The following is a 17,057-nucleotide window of genomic DNA, read 5'->3' on the forward strand; positions in this document are numbered from 1 at the left end:
CTCTTTTACATCCTTTCGTCGCCGAAAGCCTTCGATGTGTTAGTACGACGTTAAAAAGTGGGAAAACAATAGAAACATAAAATAGTGTAATAAGGATAGCGTCAGAAAAAGCATCTGGTATCTGGTCGTAAAACTGGGCTTAATAAGTACATAGTCCTAATCCCATTGTTTCCAGAAAAGCCATGAATAATAGGAAGAAGAAGAAGAAGAAGAAGAAGAAGAAGAAGAAGAAGGAGAAAGAGAAGAAGACGAAGAAGAAGAAGTGTTTGGTCACACAATTATAGATGTATATTTATTAATACAGTTATCAATTTATATTTGAACGCACAGTTATGAGGTGTATTGACTCACGAAAGTTGACAGAAGATTTGTATTCTCTCAAAATAATATTTTGTTGAAGTAAGATAATGATCTGTAGTATTTTGTAGTAATTTGTCGCGTTCGTAAATTCAGAATGTAGACAGGAATGCTTGGAGACCAGCACAAATAATGAGACTTGCTATTATTTATTCAAAGGTACTTTTATTTTGTAAAGAACCTGAACTCAAATTATCACTGGGCTCAGCCACGGGCGAGTGCTTCTCGGAGCGCCGGTGAAATAGAACGTCTAGGGGGTTTGGGTAGTCCTTTTGAACCCTTCACTTTGGTGGCAGCTGCTTCTGTCATCGTAGCTGTTGTTTCCTTCCGGCTACCTCCTCCGCATGTGCCGACTACGTCATGGAAACCTTTACTGAAAGAAACAGAACGGATTTTTTTTAGCTAAGAGTAGGAAAGATCATGCTTGGGTACCAACACAAGGAGTGAGACTTCGAGTTAGATATTCAAAGATAATTTTATTAGAGGAAGAAGAAGAAGAAGAAGAAGAAGAAGTATTTGGTCACACAATTATAGAATATCAAATAATCTTTACCCACAAATCTCAAAATAATTGACTAGCATAAAATCTATATATTAAAATAGTGTGTTAAAAGAGTTTACTAAAAACAGCTTTGGCAAATCTGTCCGTCCGTTCTACTGGAGCGATTTCCTTCATTTTTGTTTTCTCTCTCTCCGGAATTACCTGACGATGAATCACGAGACATTGACAGGGCATTAATTTCAGCCAACTTGGAGTAATCTATACCAATATTATAAAGAGGAAAAATTTGTATATTTGTTTGCAACGGGTAGACTCAAAATCTACCGAACCGATTTTAAAAATTTCATCACCTCTAGAAAGCTACATTGCCAGTGAATAACATGGGCTGTATTTTATTTTCAAAACTTTTCGAAGGGGGTGACGGGAGGAGGTATAAAATTATTAAAATAATAGGCTAATGTAGGCGAAATCGAATTTGTCGTACAAGGACGAGACAAAGCTTATTTTAAGCCCCTTGGCGCAAGGAACAAAACTTGGTAAGCCTTACGGGCCCGAAAATCATGTTTTAAGGCCGTAAAACCAACCGTTATGGAGATATTGGCACCACACTATCCCTGCTCTAGGAATCGGATAAAGAAATGAACTGCCGTAACCATGGCAACGACAGCCCTAAGATGTTAACCTAGAAAAAAGGAATATTTACTTACCAATAATTCCTTACTATAGGGAGAAATACCAGATAGAGGAAATAAACATAGTAGGACTAATGATTGGAGCGAGGGGAACGATTCCCGCTTTTGCCGCTAATTTCTGGAAAAAGATATGTCTGTCAGTTACAACGTTACGGGAGATTGCCATCATAGCCTTAAGGGGCTCACTGATAATTCTAAGAAATCACTGTTACAATTAGGTTACCTTCAACATTTCTCAAGTACAGTATATCGATTTCTCTTCTAAAAATAAATGTAAAAGTATACTTTGTCGCAAGGCAGCCTCTGCATGAGAGGAAGTATTTCATAAAATAAAATACATCAGCGTGATTATCTACAATATATCACAAAAACCTAACATGTTACAGACATGAAAATTGGTATTTGGAATCTCCTTTAAAAATAAAAAGACACACATATTTGTTTCCAGAAAATCCAGTTAAGGGGCGAGGAGGGGGTGTGAAAAGAAGTGAGGAAGGAGTTGAATTCTTTATATAAGGATACATATATATCTCAGAAACTGAATATTTTACAGACGTTAAAACAGGTACTTGGAATCTCTTTTTAAAATAAATGCACACACGTTTTTGGAAAATCGGCTTAAGGGGGTGAAATAATAAAAAGCGGGTGAATTATTAAAATGATTATCTTCTTCTACCGATTTTCCCACACCTGTGCAGTTGCGGGTGCGAACTGTGTCGCACATGTGGATTTTACCCTGTTTTACGGCAGGATGCTCTTCCTGACGCCAACCCCGTATGTAGGGATGTAATTACTACTGCACGTTCATGTTGTGGTTGGTAATGTGGTGTGTTGAATGAATATGTGAAGAGGAGAGTCCCCGAGCCAGATTAATTAATCACAGGCGATTCAAATCCCCGTCCCATCCCGGAGTCGAACCCGGAACCCTGTGAGCCGAAGGCCTCAACGCTGACCACTCACTGTTTTAAAAATGAGTATATCTACAGCATATCTCATAAACTTAACATGTTACAGACGTGAAAACTGTTATTCGTAATCCCCTTTAAAAATAAAGAAACACGTACTTTTGTTTTCGGAAAATCAACTTAAGCTGGAGATCGAAAATAAGTGAAGACGGAGTTGAATTCTCTTTATGAGGATACTTATATCTAAAAAAACTGAGATGTTACAGGCGTGAAAATCGGTATTTGGAATCTCCTTTAGAAATAAAGAAACCCTTTATTTTTTCGACTTAAAACAGGACTGTTTCTCACATGTAGAATTCCATGTCGCACGTTCCAGATTTAGCTCTGTCAGTAGCCTGGTCATCTTAGCCCCAAAATTCAATGCCACAATGGTTTACAAGAGGCTCTGGGGTAAATGAAATGCAATTTTTCGATGAGTTTTTATTCTTTAGGGATTTTAAGATAATGTCTTAGTGCAGTAACGAGGAACAATTATTTTTTATCAACTTACGCAATCATGGCGAGCGAAGCGGTGGGTAACAGCTAATTATAAAATAAATCATTAAATGCTCACTCCAATAATTGCAGGTGAAAGCTTACCCTAACCTGCTACATTCTGTACTTATCTGGTTGCTAAGCGACTAACACTTTCATTAATATTCTGATATATGTGATTTTCACCCTTAGCAATCTTATTGTAAGCAAATATGTTTGATTACTACCCGTCAAACCAGAAAGTATACACTTCCTCTGATCACTGAAGAATACTATACCCTGCTAGATACTCTTTCATTCTCTAACCTTCCCAGCTTCCACCTAAATTCAACAGACGGCAGAGCGTTATGCTGTTAAGTGAAAAAAGTCTACGTACAAACAGACCCCATCATGGCATACACCTAAGACATTATCTGGGAACACCTATCGAAGGATAACCTAGCGACACTAGAAAGAGTGAAGGCCATGTATCTTTAAACAATTCTCTGTCTGAAAAAAGAAAAAAAAAAGAAAACCACTCCTTTGAGACTAACCTATGAGCTCACAAGACAACCGTTCTATATAGAAGAACTTCCTTCAACGACACAATACCAAGCTTTACATCAAGAACGGAGGGATAAAAAGAGCGAATACGTGGATAGATTTTTACCAGACAAATGGCATGATGACGTCAGAATGGATGAATTTTGACTAGGGACTGCGGCCTACCATAAAGCGCTTCTTATTAAATATTGATAAAACCATTGAAAAGGGCAGGCAAAACACTATGGCTACGAGTGGCATATAAAGGCGAGTTATCTGACCTGTTTATAACGGATGCTGGGAATTAGAACGGGTCCTATAGTTATTCATTAAAAGAGGAAAAGTATGTGGAAAATCTAGATCTGTGATGTGCTATTTCATCATGTCTTAATATTAAGTCAGTTAATTAATTAATTCATTTATTTGCGCCCATAACAGTTACACCTACCCTATTACAACAGCCGGTGACAGACTAATTTCTACTACACAATATTTAAAGAAATAGTAATATTAATAATTATATATACATACAATATTTACAATTATACAAAAACTCTACGAATAAATACCCTAAAACTATGAACATTTAGAACTATATGAATTAGGTACAGGCATTTGACGATTATTACTTACAGAAATTGCCATAATAATAATAATAATGATAATAAAATAATAATAAATACGTAATGATAACAATATTAATTAATAATTATCTATCGAAGGAACCGTGCTTTTTAAGGATAAATTTCTGAACCATATGAAATCAAAACAGGAGTCAGGCAAGGAGTTGGAATATCTCCGTTACTGTTTAATTTAGTTTTGGAAAAAGTTATTCGAATATGGTAAAAAGATACTAAAGGTACTGGTAGATGTCTCCAAAGTAAAATTCATCTTAATTGCCCAGCATTTGCTGATGATACTGCTATCCTATTCAACAATAGACAGTAAGCAGTCTGTAGAAAATCTCCATCAAAGAAAAAAAACCCCTCACATTTCTTATGAAAAGACAAAATATATGGAAGGGACTAGATCAGGTTTCAACAGTTAACCAACCGTTGATAACCAAATATGGAAATATCACTCAAGTAGACAAATTTAAGTATCTATGTGAAATTATAGAACCAGCAGGGTTAAATTAGCAAGTTAACGAAGAAATAACTGAAAAACTTCAAAGAGCATACAAAATTAGGCTGCTTGGAACAGATACAATAAAAAAAATATATCAAAAGAGGCAAATCATGACATTATAACACAGTAGTTGAAACAGAAACACTTTATGCATCTGAAACTATTCCATTTTTACATTCTGGTTCTAATATTTTTTTAAAAGGATTTTCCGTTTTTGGTTTTTCGATCATCTTTATTCCAGATTTGCCTTTAATATGGATTTGACCCTATTTTACGACCGGACGCCAACTATCTACGGCGTGATATATTCACTATTGCGTGTTCCTGTGGTGGTTTGTAGAGCGGTGTGTTGTATGCATAACAAGGGATATGCTGCTGTACACGAAGACAAAGACAAGCATCCAGTCCCCGTCAAATCTTATGGACTTTTGGATCACCCTGTACGCGTGTATTCTGGAATCCTCACTTCCTGAGTTCAGTTAATAAAATTGACAAAAAATATTTCTACGGCATTTGCATTATAAATATGAGCGTTCACCATTATATCGAAATCATTTCTTATAAACGTCTATTAACTTATTTTTGTTTGCGAAATTAACATTTCGTAGAGTTATAGCCCAACAGATGTTCATATATAAAATTGTCAACGGGGTGGTTGATTATCCACAGTTTCTTCAGTACATACACTTCAATGTCTAAAGCATCGACCCTTCTACAGCTTGCTTCCTCATCATTACAACATAAAAGTTCATCTGTTATAAAAATGTGTGAGCAATTTAATAAAGTGGCATTGAATTTGATTTTGGGATACCATTTTCTAAATATCATGTTCGCTTCAGAGCCTCCGTGGCTCAGGTGGCAGAGCACCGGCCCCTCACTGGTGGTTTCCATGGTTCAAATCCCAGGCACTCCATGTGAGATTTGTGCTGGACAAAGCGGAGGCAGGAGAGGTTTATCACCGAGTACTCCGGTATTCGCGTCATCTTTCATTCCAGCAGCACTCTCCAATATCATTTTATCTCATCTGCCATTCATTAAGCATTGCCCCAGAGGAGTGCGACAGGCTTCGGCAGCCGGCACAATTCCTATTCTCGCCGCTAGATGGGGGCTTCATTCATTCCATTCCTGACCCTGTCAAATGACTGGAAACAGGCTGTGGATTTTCATTTTCATGTTCATTTCAAAGAATTGTTTTCAAAAATAATGGACGGCATGAGAGACTGCGCATGACAGCACAGACTGTATATAGAACCTTAGATATACCTAGTGACTCTGAAATGTTTCTGTAACCAAAAATCCTAAAATTCGTAGCTCATATCCGTAGGATGTTTTCAACGTTGAGCTGCTTGCCAGAACGGCTAGAACTGTGCATTTTTAATACTTTTCTTGTTTCACTGCTAATTGACAGATAATATTTTTTATTCGTTATGCCCACTTTTTTTCTTCTCTTCCCATTATCTCTTCATCCTCTCGATATATTTCTCTTTAAGTTGTTCAGTCCATCCTGAATTTAGTCGGGTGGGCTTTACAGAAAATTTGTGTTTGTGAATTATGCTCCTGAATGTTATTTTATCTTGATTTGTTTCTTCAATAATGCCAATGTCCGGCTCCATGGCTAAATGGTTAGCGTGCTGGCCTTTGGTCACAGGGGTCCCAGGTTCGATTCCCGGCAGGGTCGGGAATTTTAACCATCATTGGTTAATTGCCCTGGCACGGGGGCTGGGAATATGTGTTGTCTTCATCATCATTTCATCCTCATCAGGTCGCCTACGGTAGTCAAATCAAATGACCCGTCCTGGCATCTCACGGCACTAAAAGCCATAGTCATTTCATTTCATTTTTACTAATGCCAATTTCATTTAGGTCTTCTCTGATTTCTTTTAGCCAATTATTGTGATTTTTCATTGATAAGGCTAAGTTTAAAATTTTCTTTGTGAGCCTCTTATTATCGATTCTATATGTGACCATAAAATTGTAATCGCCGTTTTCTACTCATTTAAATCCGTTTACCTCCATAAGTTTCACAAGCCGCTCCGTTTACAGCAGATGTTCGAAATGGCGTCCCCCTGTGTCACTGCAGGCATGGCATCCTCGCACAAAGTTCTGTCGTACCCGTTCGAATATCCTCGGTGAGGTCGATGGCGCTGGACAGCAACTCGTCAGTGATGCCGAATGATACCCGTGTACGGTATAAAATGAGTTGTCATAAGAGAGGACGTTAAATGCGCCTGCAATCACGGCATGTCATGCTTGGCCTCTTCGGTTCCTCCGACCTCAATTCGTGTGATTATTATTTGTGAATTTGCAAGTCTACGCGATCATCCGACCTCGTTAGGGATGCTAAAAGACAACATCCTACGGCAATTTCTCACCATATTAGGGATATGCTGTACAGTGCCGTTCACAACATTGTCTCTTGACTACAGGTATTGTTGATGAATGACGGACGACATGTTGAGTATGTGTTATAAAGAACATCGTCTTTGCTAAACCTCTATTGTTATGCTAATTATTGCTTGTGTATCGAAAGAAGCGCCATCTCTTGGTCATTTTGTGTATTTTATTTTGGTGTCAACAAAACCCCACGCCATGTGTGACAGTTATTACCTCTCTACCTCCAATATTCCGTGAGATATTGCCTCGTCAAATGTTAACGGACTTTTGATTCAACCTGTATATAGGTATAATGAATGTCTTCAAATATATCTGAAAAAAAACGGGGTTCGAACCTGGTTCTATTTTTGGCCTGAAAGACCTTACCGATTCATCCACAATGATGACGCATTCCTGGGTCACAGGAGATGCACTACTAATGTATGCCCCTTTAGACATTTAATTTCCATATCATATATCTAATTCATAAGCCTCCGTAGCTCAGATTGCAGCGCGCCGGTCTCTCACCGTCTGGTCCCGTGGTTCAAAATCCGATTATTCCTTGTGAGAATTTTGCTGGACAAAGCGGAGGAGGGACAGGTTTTTCTTCGGCTACTCCAGTTTTCCCTGTCATCTTTTACATCAACAACTCTCTCCAGTAGCATTTTATTTCATCTGTCAGGTATTTTTCATTGCCCCAGAGGAGTGTGACAGTCTTCAGCAGATGGCAGAATTCCTATCCTCGCCGCTAGATGGGGTCTTCATTCATTCCATTCCTGACCCGGTCGAATGACTGGAAACAGGCTGTGGATTTTTATATCTAATTAATGTTTACAACATTAATTTAAGTTCCACCACAACAGATCGTATTAAGCGGTACATGTTTCATAACAGTACCGTACGTAATAAACAGAATGTTTGTGGACGGGTAGCCTACTTCTATTTCCGCACAGAGATTGCATAATATTGTCCTTTGTCCTGTGCAAGTTCGGCTCGTTTTGCATTTCTGACATGCAGGTAATATAAGTAGAGCAATATCGATCTTAAAGGACTAAGAGTGTTAGGTTGGTTGCGAATCTTGATGAATGCTAAGGGGCTATTGGACTACACATTGTGCTACTAAAGATTTTATTATCATCATTTCTGTGTAACCTCAGTTACACTCTCGACTCCCATTTGCTACTACATATATTATGCCAATTTTGGTTGTACAGGGAGGGCCATAAGTCGCTTGATAAAAAAGCAGATGCATGCAGCGCGATAAAAGGGTCAGCACATAAACATTAGGGGGCTTTAAGTGTCCTTCATTCACGATGCACAAAGAACATCGTTTCAGTACAGGTAAACATATAGAGTCAGTAATCTCTTGTGATGTTACTTCGATGAATTCAGACTTAATAATTATTTTCACGTGATCCAGATCCCGTTTTGTTTTCTAAATAAACTCCATATTCCTTTATTCCCTACATTGAAAAGTCAATTGTGATTCGAAAAAGGGACGGCGCAGTTCAATATGTGGTTCTGCGTCTGTGGTTGTAGTCCGTGTACTAATTGTGTCATTTAAAAAGTCTCTCGTAATGGTACTGTAGTCATGGCATGCACCATCTTGTTTCCATACTAAGTTTCCTCAAATTTGTTGCAGACATCCCAACATTAGTCTGTTTTCCAGGTCAACCATCACTACATCCAGCATATCAAGGGTAATTTCAAAGTGAACAGTCTGGGAAGAATGTAAGGTCCCATAAGACCTGCAGCAAAAACATAGATAATATTAACTTTTAGTGTAAGTGTCAACTGACTTATAGCCCACTCTGTATTGCGGACTTTTCTACATTGTTTCTTTACATATGTTGGGAGATTTAAGATACGAGAATGTTCTCTAGTTAACAGGAAGAATTACCAACGTCATTACAAAGTACACACAGCACATCAACCCATAAATGTTTTAAATTTAATTTTTATAGTCATAACAATTTCAGATATAGTTATCGATTTCTCCCATGTATTTGAGAATGGTGCTTTACTTACTTCACAGCTCCAGTGGAGGAACCAAACAATCCACCTTTATTTTCCTCCTTCTCTGGAGTGGATGGAGCTGAAGAAGCTGCTGGAGCTGATGGACGAGACAGTACTGCTGTCCACAACAGGGCTATCACCAGGAACACCTGAAAGTTAAAGCATATGTTGGACGACTTTTCTTGGTGAAAATATTCCAAATCCGATTGAAAAGATAGGAAAATCTAGTCTGTAGTTAAAATTTGCTTGTAAAAAGTTCATATTTTTCTTAAACTACCATCTTCTCTTGTCATAGAAACACATACCATGTCGTAATCAACAGATTTTCCTCATTTTATTTACACAATCCTTCTCTCCTTGAACTTATTTTATCATCCGTTTTACCAGCTTGAAAATAACCTGTGGTAGAACTTCGTTCTAGAAGCCGTGTAGACACCATTTATTTATTTATGTATTTATTTATTTACTGTATTGATTTATATGGTGGGACTCAGGCTATGAAGCCTGCTATTCTGTCCGACCATCGCACTGGCTTTTGTATGTCTTCCAATGTCTCGCAGGGTCGGTCCTGCACAGAACTGGAAAGGGTACTATGTAGGGACTGTAAGCGGGGTGCGACAAAACTTCCCACCCCATTTTGCCAATGTCCCCCTTCGTGAACGGAACAGAGTGACGGTGTGCATCACCGTGTCGAGGGTTAACCTTCATTCTAGGACTTCTTTTTCGCAATACAGGATGGAATATGGGAAGTGTTTGGACGTAATGATGAGCATTTATGGTTTACTCAGGTTCAAGAATTCAACTAGAACGCATCTCAGCGGGTGATATCCATAACTTTCGCAGCGAAACAAAAATTTCTCTTTCTTCTCTGCAGCAAATTCCGATAGTGCTATTCAGTACTCTGCCGTTTTTTTTTCGGTGCATAACGATGAAGCCGGCTTTCATCACCTGTCAGAATACTCAGTAACACACCTCCTTAATTTCGATATTTCTCAAGAAAGTCTTGAGTGATCGTTCTTCTGTAAAGTGTGTGGTCGTCCGTCAATAAATACAGAGAACAGTGGTTTAAAATTTTTCGATATGTTGGACTTGAAGTAATTTTTGCACTTTTTCGTACTTCAGACGTGATAATTTCTATACAATCAGGCTACATACGTTCGAACAATAGTTTAACGCAATCGTATGTTCACATTATTGGGCTAAAAAATGTGTAACTACTTTAATGGTTTTCGGAGACGCCAGGGTGCCGGAGGAGTTCTTTAACATGCTAAAAGATCTTCGGACACGCGGCTGACATAATTGAGCACCTTCAAATACCACCGGAATGAGCCGGGATTGAACCGCCAATTTGAGTTCAGAGGGCTACTGTTCTTCGCCTGAGATACTTAGCCCCGCTTGGAAATGTTTGTGGGAAGAAAGATTGTAGAAGAGTTCCCACTCGATGGTGGAACTTTATCAAGTACGACTGTGTCTGGGATGAAACTGTTTGGTGTTGCCGAGGACACCAAGAGGTGTACAGAACTGAGCAACGGTCCCTTCGGGTACCATGGTCTGTAGAACTGAGGGAACAATAAGAGAGAAAGGCCGAGAGAGAATTGATCACGGTGATCGTTGAAGCGGACGTGATGCCTGTGTTACGTCACCACTAGTTTCTTACCAAGATGGCTGATGTTTGAAACCCAGGTTGCGTGTTGATTCCGGACAGTTTCTATTGCGGACACCCCATTAGTAGTCTCGATTGGGAACATAAAATATTTGGGAAGAGTGCCAGCTCGTTCCAGGGTTTTCTTTTCTACCCCTCTTTCTCCCACCCCCCGTGGGTGGGGGACGCAGATGAAGAATACACTCACGGTATCCCCTGCCTGTCGTAAGAGGCGACTAAAAGGGGACCAGGGGCTCTCAACATGGGAGCGTGGATTGGTGACCACGGGGCCCTTAATTGAGTCCTGGAATTGCTTCAACTTACTTATGCCAAGCTCCTCACTTTCATCTCTCCTGTTCGACCTCGCTTGATCAACTCTTGTTCTTCTCCGACCCCGACGCTATTAGATAGTTCGAGGCCTAGGGAGTCTTTCAATTTCACGCCCTTCGTGGCCCTTGCCTTTCTTCATCCGTTACTTCATTTTTCGAAGTGACGGATTCCTTCTTTTTCTTGTTTCTCTATCTCTCTCCCCTGTGGTTGGGGGACGCAGATGAAGAATACACTCTGGCTGTCGTAAAAGGCGACTAAAAGGGGCAACCAAGGGGTGACTGAATTAGAACCATGATACTACTTGTGATTAGTACAATGACGCCATTGGGTCACCTTTACTTGCGAGTAGTACCACTATGTTAGGTACACAATAGGTTTGTGATTAGTAGCAGCAGAGAGCGGTTCACTGTAGGTTTCCAGTACCTGCGATTAGTACCTCTATACGCGGAACATCACGGCCTTTCGATGCCCGTGATTTGTATCATTAAGTGAGAAACACGACGAGACTGGGCGTTGCCTATGGTTAGTACCATTATATGAGCGACTTTGTTGGTCTGCGTTGCCTGTGATTTGTACCCACTATGTGAGGAACACCAGGGGATAGTGCGAGTCCGTGTGATTTGGATTGACTACGAGTGGCGCCATTATGTGAGAAACACCATGGGTCTGCGTTACCTGTACAAAGTACAATACTTGTGAGTAGTACCATAATGTTTAGAACACCGTGAGTTTACGCTACCTTTGATTAGTTCCGCAACTTGAGAAGTACCATGGTCCTACTATACTAGCGATAAGTGCCATTATGAGGGACCGTTGACGTGGATATTGAAGCATCATCGATTCATGATTATGCTTTGGAAGCAGTCCCTTAGACAGTCACATAGTTTCTGGGAAGGCGAGGCATTGCGGGTCGGATCCACTGATTGTTTTAAATTTACATTCATCTGTTCATTCATCGTCACGCTTTGAATTCTGGTCAGTGTATGAATTTTGTACTTTTAAACTGTAGTTGCATTTCGTCTCATTTAGTACCATTAGGGGACGATGACCTACATGTTTTTTGGTATTTTTATAAATGGAATTTGTTTGTGGAGAGCCTTCGTGGCTCAGACGGCAGCGCATCCGCCTCTCACCGCTGGATACCGTGTTTCAAATCCCGGTCACTCTATGTGAGATTTGTTCTGGACAAAGCGGAGGCGGGACAGGTTTTTCTCCGGGTACTCCGGTTTTCCCTGTCATCCTTCATTCCAGCAACACTTCCATTATCATTTGATAGCATGTATTAGTCATTAATATCAACTTCGGTTTGGCGACTCCATTGTAATAACTGCCTATATGTGGTTCATTCATTACATCTCTGTAATGGACTGGAAAACAGGTTGTAGGTTTTCGTTTGCTCGTGGCGTCAACCTCTGTAGATCTTTTGCCATTACTTGCACCATATGATATGAACCTGCGTGTAGTTTTAATTGCGGAAGTGTAGAATGTTCAGTGTGAGGATGGAAACGTTAAGGACGAAACAAACACCCAGTTCCCAGGCCAGGGATATTAAGCACTTACAATTAAAACCCCCTGAACCGGCCGGGAATCTAACCCGGTGCCGCCGGGTGACAGGCAGAGGCTTTGCCCCCGACACCGCGGGGCCGGACGATCTAGATGTTAGGCCCGTTTAAACAACAAGCGTCACCACCCCTTCCACCCGTCTTACCAATCCAGTTCTCTTCTAGTTGTCATAAAGAACGTTTGCTCTACCATAGAGTTTTTTAGTTTGTTTATCTTTGTTCATTAATCATTTTTGTGCTATTATGGAATTTACCGAGACCGAGAAAGGTAAGCAAATGTACTTTATTGCATGGTTATAGTTACAGACAATTAAGAATGAGTAAAAGTCGTATTACCACACGGATTTTTTTGAAGGAGAAAACGAAATGCAAAGAAAAATTATTTAGTGAAGAAAAAAAAGGGCACGCGGTCCGGTTGATACTAACATTCAGCCTTTATACACTTGCGCTGGTAATAAAGGTACAATACAGATGCTTTATTTCACGAAGGCTTATCTGTATGAAACAGTGTCTGCGATCTAGGGGCATCCAGACTATTATGGAGTGTCGGCAATAGAGACTGTTCTTTGTAAAGAAGGAACCGGACAGGGAAAATCCTGAAAAGAGCTGGCTCTCTTCCCAAATATTTTGTGTCCGCAATAGAGACTGTTCTTTGTAAAGAGGGAACCGGAAAGGGAAAACCCTGAAAAGAGCTGGCACTCTTCCCAAATATTTTGTGTCCGCAATAGAGACTGTTCTTTGTAAAGAGGGAACCGGAAAGGGAAAACCCTGAAAAGAGCTGGCACTCTTCCCAAATATTTTCTTTCGCAATAGAGACTGTCCGCAGTAAGGAAGGAACCGGAAAGAGAAAACTCTGAAACGGACTGGTACTCTTCCCAAATATTTTGTGTCCGCAATAGAGACTGTCCGCAGTAAGGAAGGAACCGGAAAGAGAAAACTCTAAAACGGACTGGTACTCTTCCCAAATATTTTGTGTCCGCAATAGAGACTGTCCGCAGTAAGGAAGGAACCGGAAAGAGAAAACTCTGAAACGGACTGGTACTCTTCCCAAATATTTTGTGTCCGCAATAGAGACTGTCCGCAATCGGGACGACACCGAAACCAGGAGGTAAAGTAATTTTTTCCTTACCTTCTTTTAATTTTGCTATTTGCTTTACGTCGCATCGACACAGATATGTCTTAAGGCGACGATGGGATAGGAAAGGCCTATGAATCGGAAGGAAGCGGCCGTGGCCTTAATTAAGGTACAGCCCCAGCATTTACCTGGTGTGAAAATGGCAAATCATGGAAAACCATCTTCAGGGCTGGCGACATCGGGGCTCGAACCCTCTATCTCCCGATTACTGGATACTGGCCGCACTTAAGCGACTGCAGCTATCGAACTCGGTTCCTTACTTTCTAACTCCAACTTTTAGTTATTTCCTTGAATTTTCGAGCTTAATATTACTGTTAAGTAACAAGCGCTCTTACCTGCGTCTTCATGTCTGTGCTTTCCACCTAGAATTGCACAAGTGCTGTCGCAGCCTGGCTTTACATAGTCTTCCTCTCTAAGGGCCACGGGTGGTAATGATGTCATGGCGCTTTGTTTTATCTCTAGTAAGCAGCGGGTAGTTCCTTGAAAATTCTAGTGTGCTTTCAAGCCATTGCTTGGAAATGCTGGTTGTTAGAGTATCTTCTGTGGTTATCGTCTTCGGAAATTACCGCAACAGCCTTGAAAGGGCGGTAGTAAAACCTGTTCTGGTCGTAAACAACCAGAAATTGCGGTTGTGTCTTGATTGCGAACAGTCCAGATTTCGAACAAGGCAATAACCGTCCAGATTCAGAACACATAAATATACAGTGACTCGCATAATTATTCGGACAGACATGATTTATTACAGTTTCCTTTGTATTAGTGGTTTCAGTAATAATAAAGCAATAATATAAATTATATACAAGTTTCTGTATGGATAAAAACTAAACATCCATCATTCTTCTAATGAACACGTTCAGTGAATATATAATCATTAAAATCAAAATGAAAACCGATATTGCACAAAATTATTCGGACACTTTCCGTTTTACTTAAGCTTTAGTATCTGGTGGGCTTTCCTTTCATTTTAATTACTTCCTTGAGCCGACTTCGCATGCTCTCCACTGATTTCCGGATGTAATCGGGAGATATCTTCTGCCACTCTTCTTGAAGTCGATTTTTCAGTTGTTCTCTAGATGTGATTGTTGTTTTCCTTATTTCTTCATCCAGTTTGTCTCAAAGATTCTCAATCACATTCAAGTCTGGTGATTGAGGGGGAGGATGAAGTACATTTGGGCATTTAAACATTAACCACATCCTTACATTCCAGGCCATATGCTTTGGATCGTTATGTTGATAAAAGTTAAAATGTTCACCAATCCCCATCTTTTCGGCACTCTTTTTCATATTGTCCCTCAGTATTCTAAGGTATTGAAAGTGGTCCATTTTACCCTCAATAAAAACCAATTCACCAACTTCATTCGCCGACATGCACCCCCACACCATTACATGTCCATCACCATGCTTCACAGTTGCTTAAAGATTTTTCTCTTGAAGCTCAGTATTAGGACGCCGCCAAACAGTTACCCTCCCATCAGATTAAAATATATTAAATTTACTCTCATCAGCAAATATAACGTCATTCCACCACTCATTGTCTTCTTTAATATGCTCTTTGGCAAACAGCATTCTCTTTCTTTGATTTACTTGATTTATGAAGAGCTTCCTTCTTGCTGTACGGCCGTGGAAGTTACCTCTTCTGAGCACTCTGCGTATTGTTTCGGGATGCACTTTCTTTCCGATGTCTGCGACGATCTCCGTAGCGAGTTTTGGAGCACAAACTTGGGTTCCTTTTTCGTTTTTCTGATGATATAACACTCTTCCCTCACAGAAAATGTTCTTGGACGTCCCGTATGCGGTAGATATTCAATCCTATCTTCCTCCCGGAATCTTGTGATAATATCAGAGACTGTACTTTTCTTCATTTGTAAAATTTCAGCAATTTTACGACAAATTTACCTTTAGCATGGTGAAAAATTACTAGCTTCCGCTGTTCGATTGTGCTCTCTCTTCCTCTGCGGCCCATTTTCACTTACGTTGTACACAGCACTCTAACACACTGAATGTTTACGTTCACACTGTCCGTGGCTCTTCTACACACGACCTCTGCACGGCAACTGACTTGTGTCCGAATAATTTTGTTGGAGCTCGTTAACTGCGTTCTGAGGTTCCGAGGTCACTGGTTCTCTCCTGTTTTCTAAAAGTACACATTTGAACGTCGTGTTGAATCTGTCAAACTGGGTTCTGTCAGAAACTAGTTTGCGTGTACGATATTACTAACGTGTCCGAATAATTATGTGAGTCTATGTACCTTGTCCAGATTGCGAACAAGAGATTAGTGTTGACGCGAGATACATAAAACAGATACAATTTTCAAAAGTCTCATGTGTAATTTTTGTTCTAATAGTATTAAGTCAATATTAACTGGTACATTGGGATGTTTTAGATAATCTAACCATATTAAAAAAATATTTTTCGTATTGAAAATGTTTAATAATTTAGTTTGAGGTAATCTTACCATTTAGAAGATTATTTTTTATTGTATAACATAACTAGAGGACTAGTTTTTTATGGTGGATTAGTGAGAGTTGTATTATTAATAGGTTATTATTTTTATTTATATTTCATTTTTGCTAGTGGAAAGCCTCCGTGGCTCAAACGGCAGCGCGTCGGCCTCTCACCGCTGGATAGCGTGGTTCAAATCCCGGTCACTCCATGTGCGATTTGTGCTGGACAAAGCGGAGGCGGGACAGGTTTTTCTCCGGGTACTCCGGTTTTCCCTGTCATCTTTCATTCCAGCAACACTCTCCATTCTCATTTCATAGCATCTATCATTCATTAATAAATCACTTTGGGAGTGGCGACCCCATCGTACTAACAGCTTATATATGATTCATTCATTCCATCCCTGACCCGGTCAATGACTGGAAAACAGGTTGTAGGTTTTCATTTTCATTTTCATTTTGCTAGTGGCTTTACGCCGCACCGACACAGGTAGGTCCTATGGGGACGATGGGATAGGAAGGGAAGTTGGATGGAAGCGGCCGTGGCCTTAATTAAGGTATGAAAATGTGAAAATGGGAAACCACGGACTACCATCTTTAGGGCTGCCGACAGTGGGATTCGAACCCACTATCTCCCGGATGCAAGCTCACAGCCGCGCGCCCTTAACTTCACGGCCAACTCGCCCGATGTTATAATTAGGCTATGTCAATGAAGGTAGTGAGTAGTTGCATCGACAAGGTATTAGCCTTTAGAATATTTATTATTATTATTATTATTATTATTATTATTATTATTATCATTATTATTTAAAATAATACATAAGAAGTGAAATACTGTAGTCAATTAATTTGGAAACAAGTGGGTTTTTTCTTACATGCTTTTAACTTTTTCTTGTGTATTACCCAGTATTCCAATTG

At 39.9% G+C, this 17,057-nt stretch overlaps 1 protein-coding gene across 1 annotated transcript; it reads right to left on the bottom strand.

Annotated features, from left to right (window-relative positions):
* Positions 1 to 502: 502 nt before the first annotated feature.
* Positions 503 to 14,117, bottom strand: LOC136868000 (uncharacterized). Its single transcript, XM_067144746.2, has 3 exons — positions 14,034 to 14,117; positions 9,042 to 9,178; positions 503 to 730 (listed from the first exon to the last, which is right to left on the bottom strand). Exons 1-3 carry the CDS (start codon positions 14,043 to 14,045, stop codon positions 562 to 564), a joined length of 318 nt encoding a protein of 105 aa, XP_067000847.2. The 5' UTR covers positions 14,046 to 14,117; the 3' UTR covers positions 503 to 561.
* Positions 14,118 to 17,057: the final 2,940 nt, after the last annotated feature.

The sequence above is a fragment of the Anabrus simplex genome, chromosome 1, assembly GCF_040414725.1.
Source record: "Anabrus simplex isolate iqAnaSimp1 chromosome 1, ASM4041472v1, whole genome shotgun sequence".
Classification (NCBI taxonomy): Eukaryota; Metazoa; Arthropoda; class Insecta; order Orthoptera; family Tettigoniidae; genus Anabrus; species Anabrus simplex.

Bases quoted from the DNA above. Each gene is read 5' to 3' on its own strand.
- LOC136868000 (XM_067144746.2), bottom strand. The intron at 731-9,041 runs GTAAGTAAAGCA...TGTTTCTTTCAG, and splicing joins TCCTCCACTGGAGCTGTGAA to TAAAGGTTTCCATGACGTAG.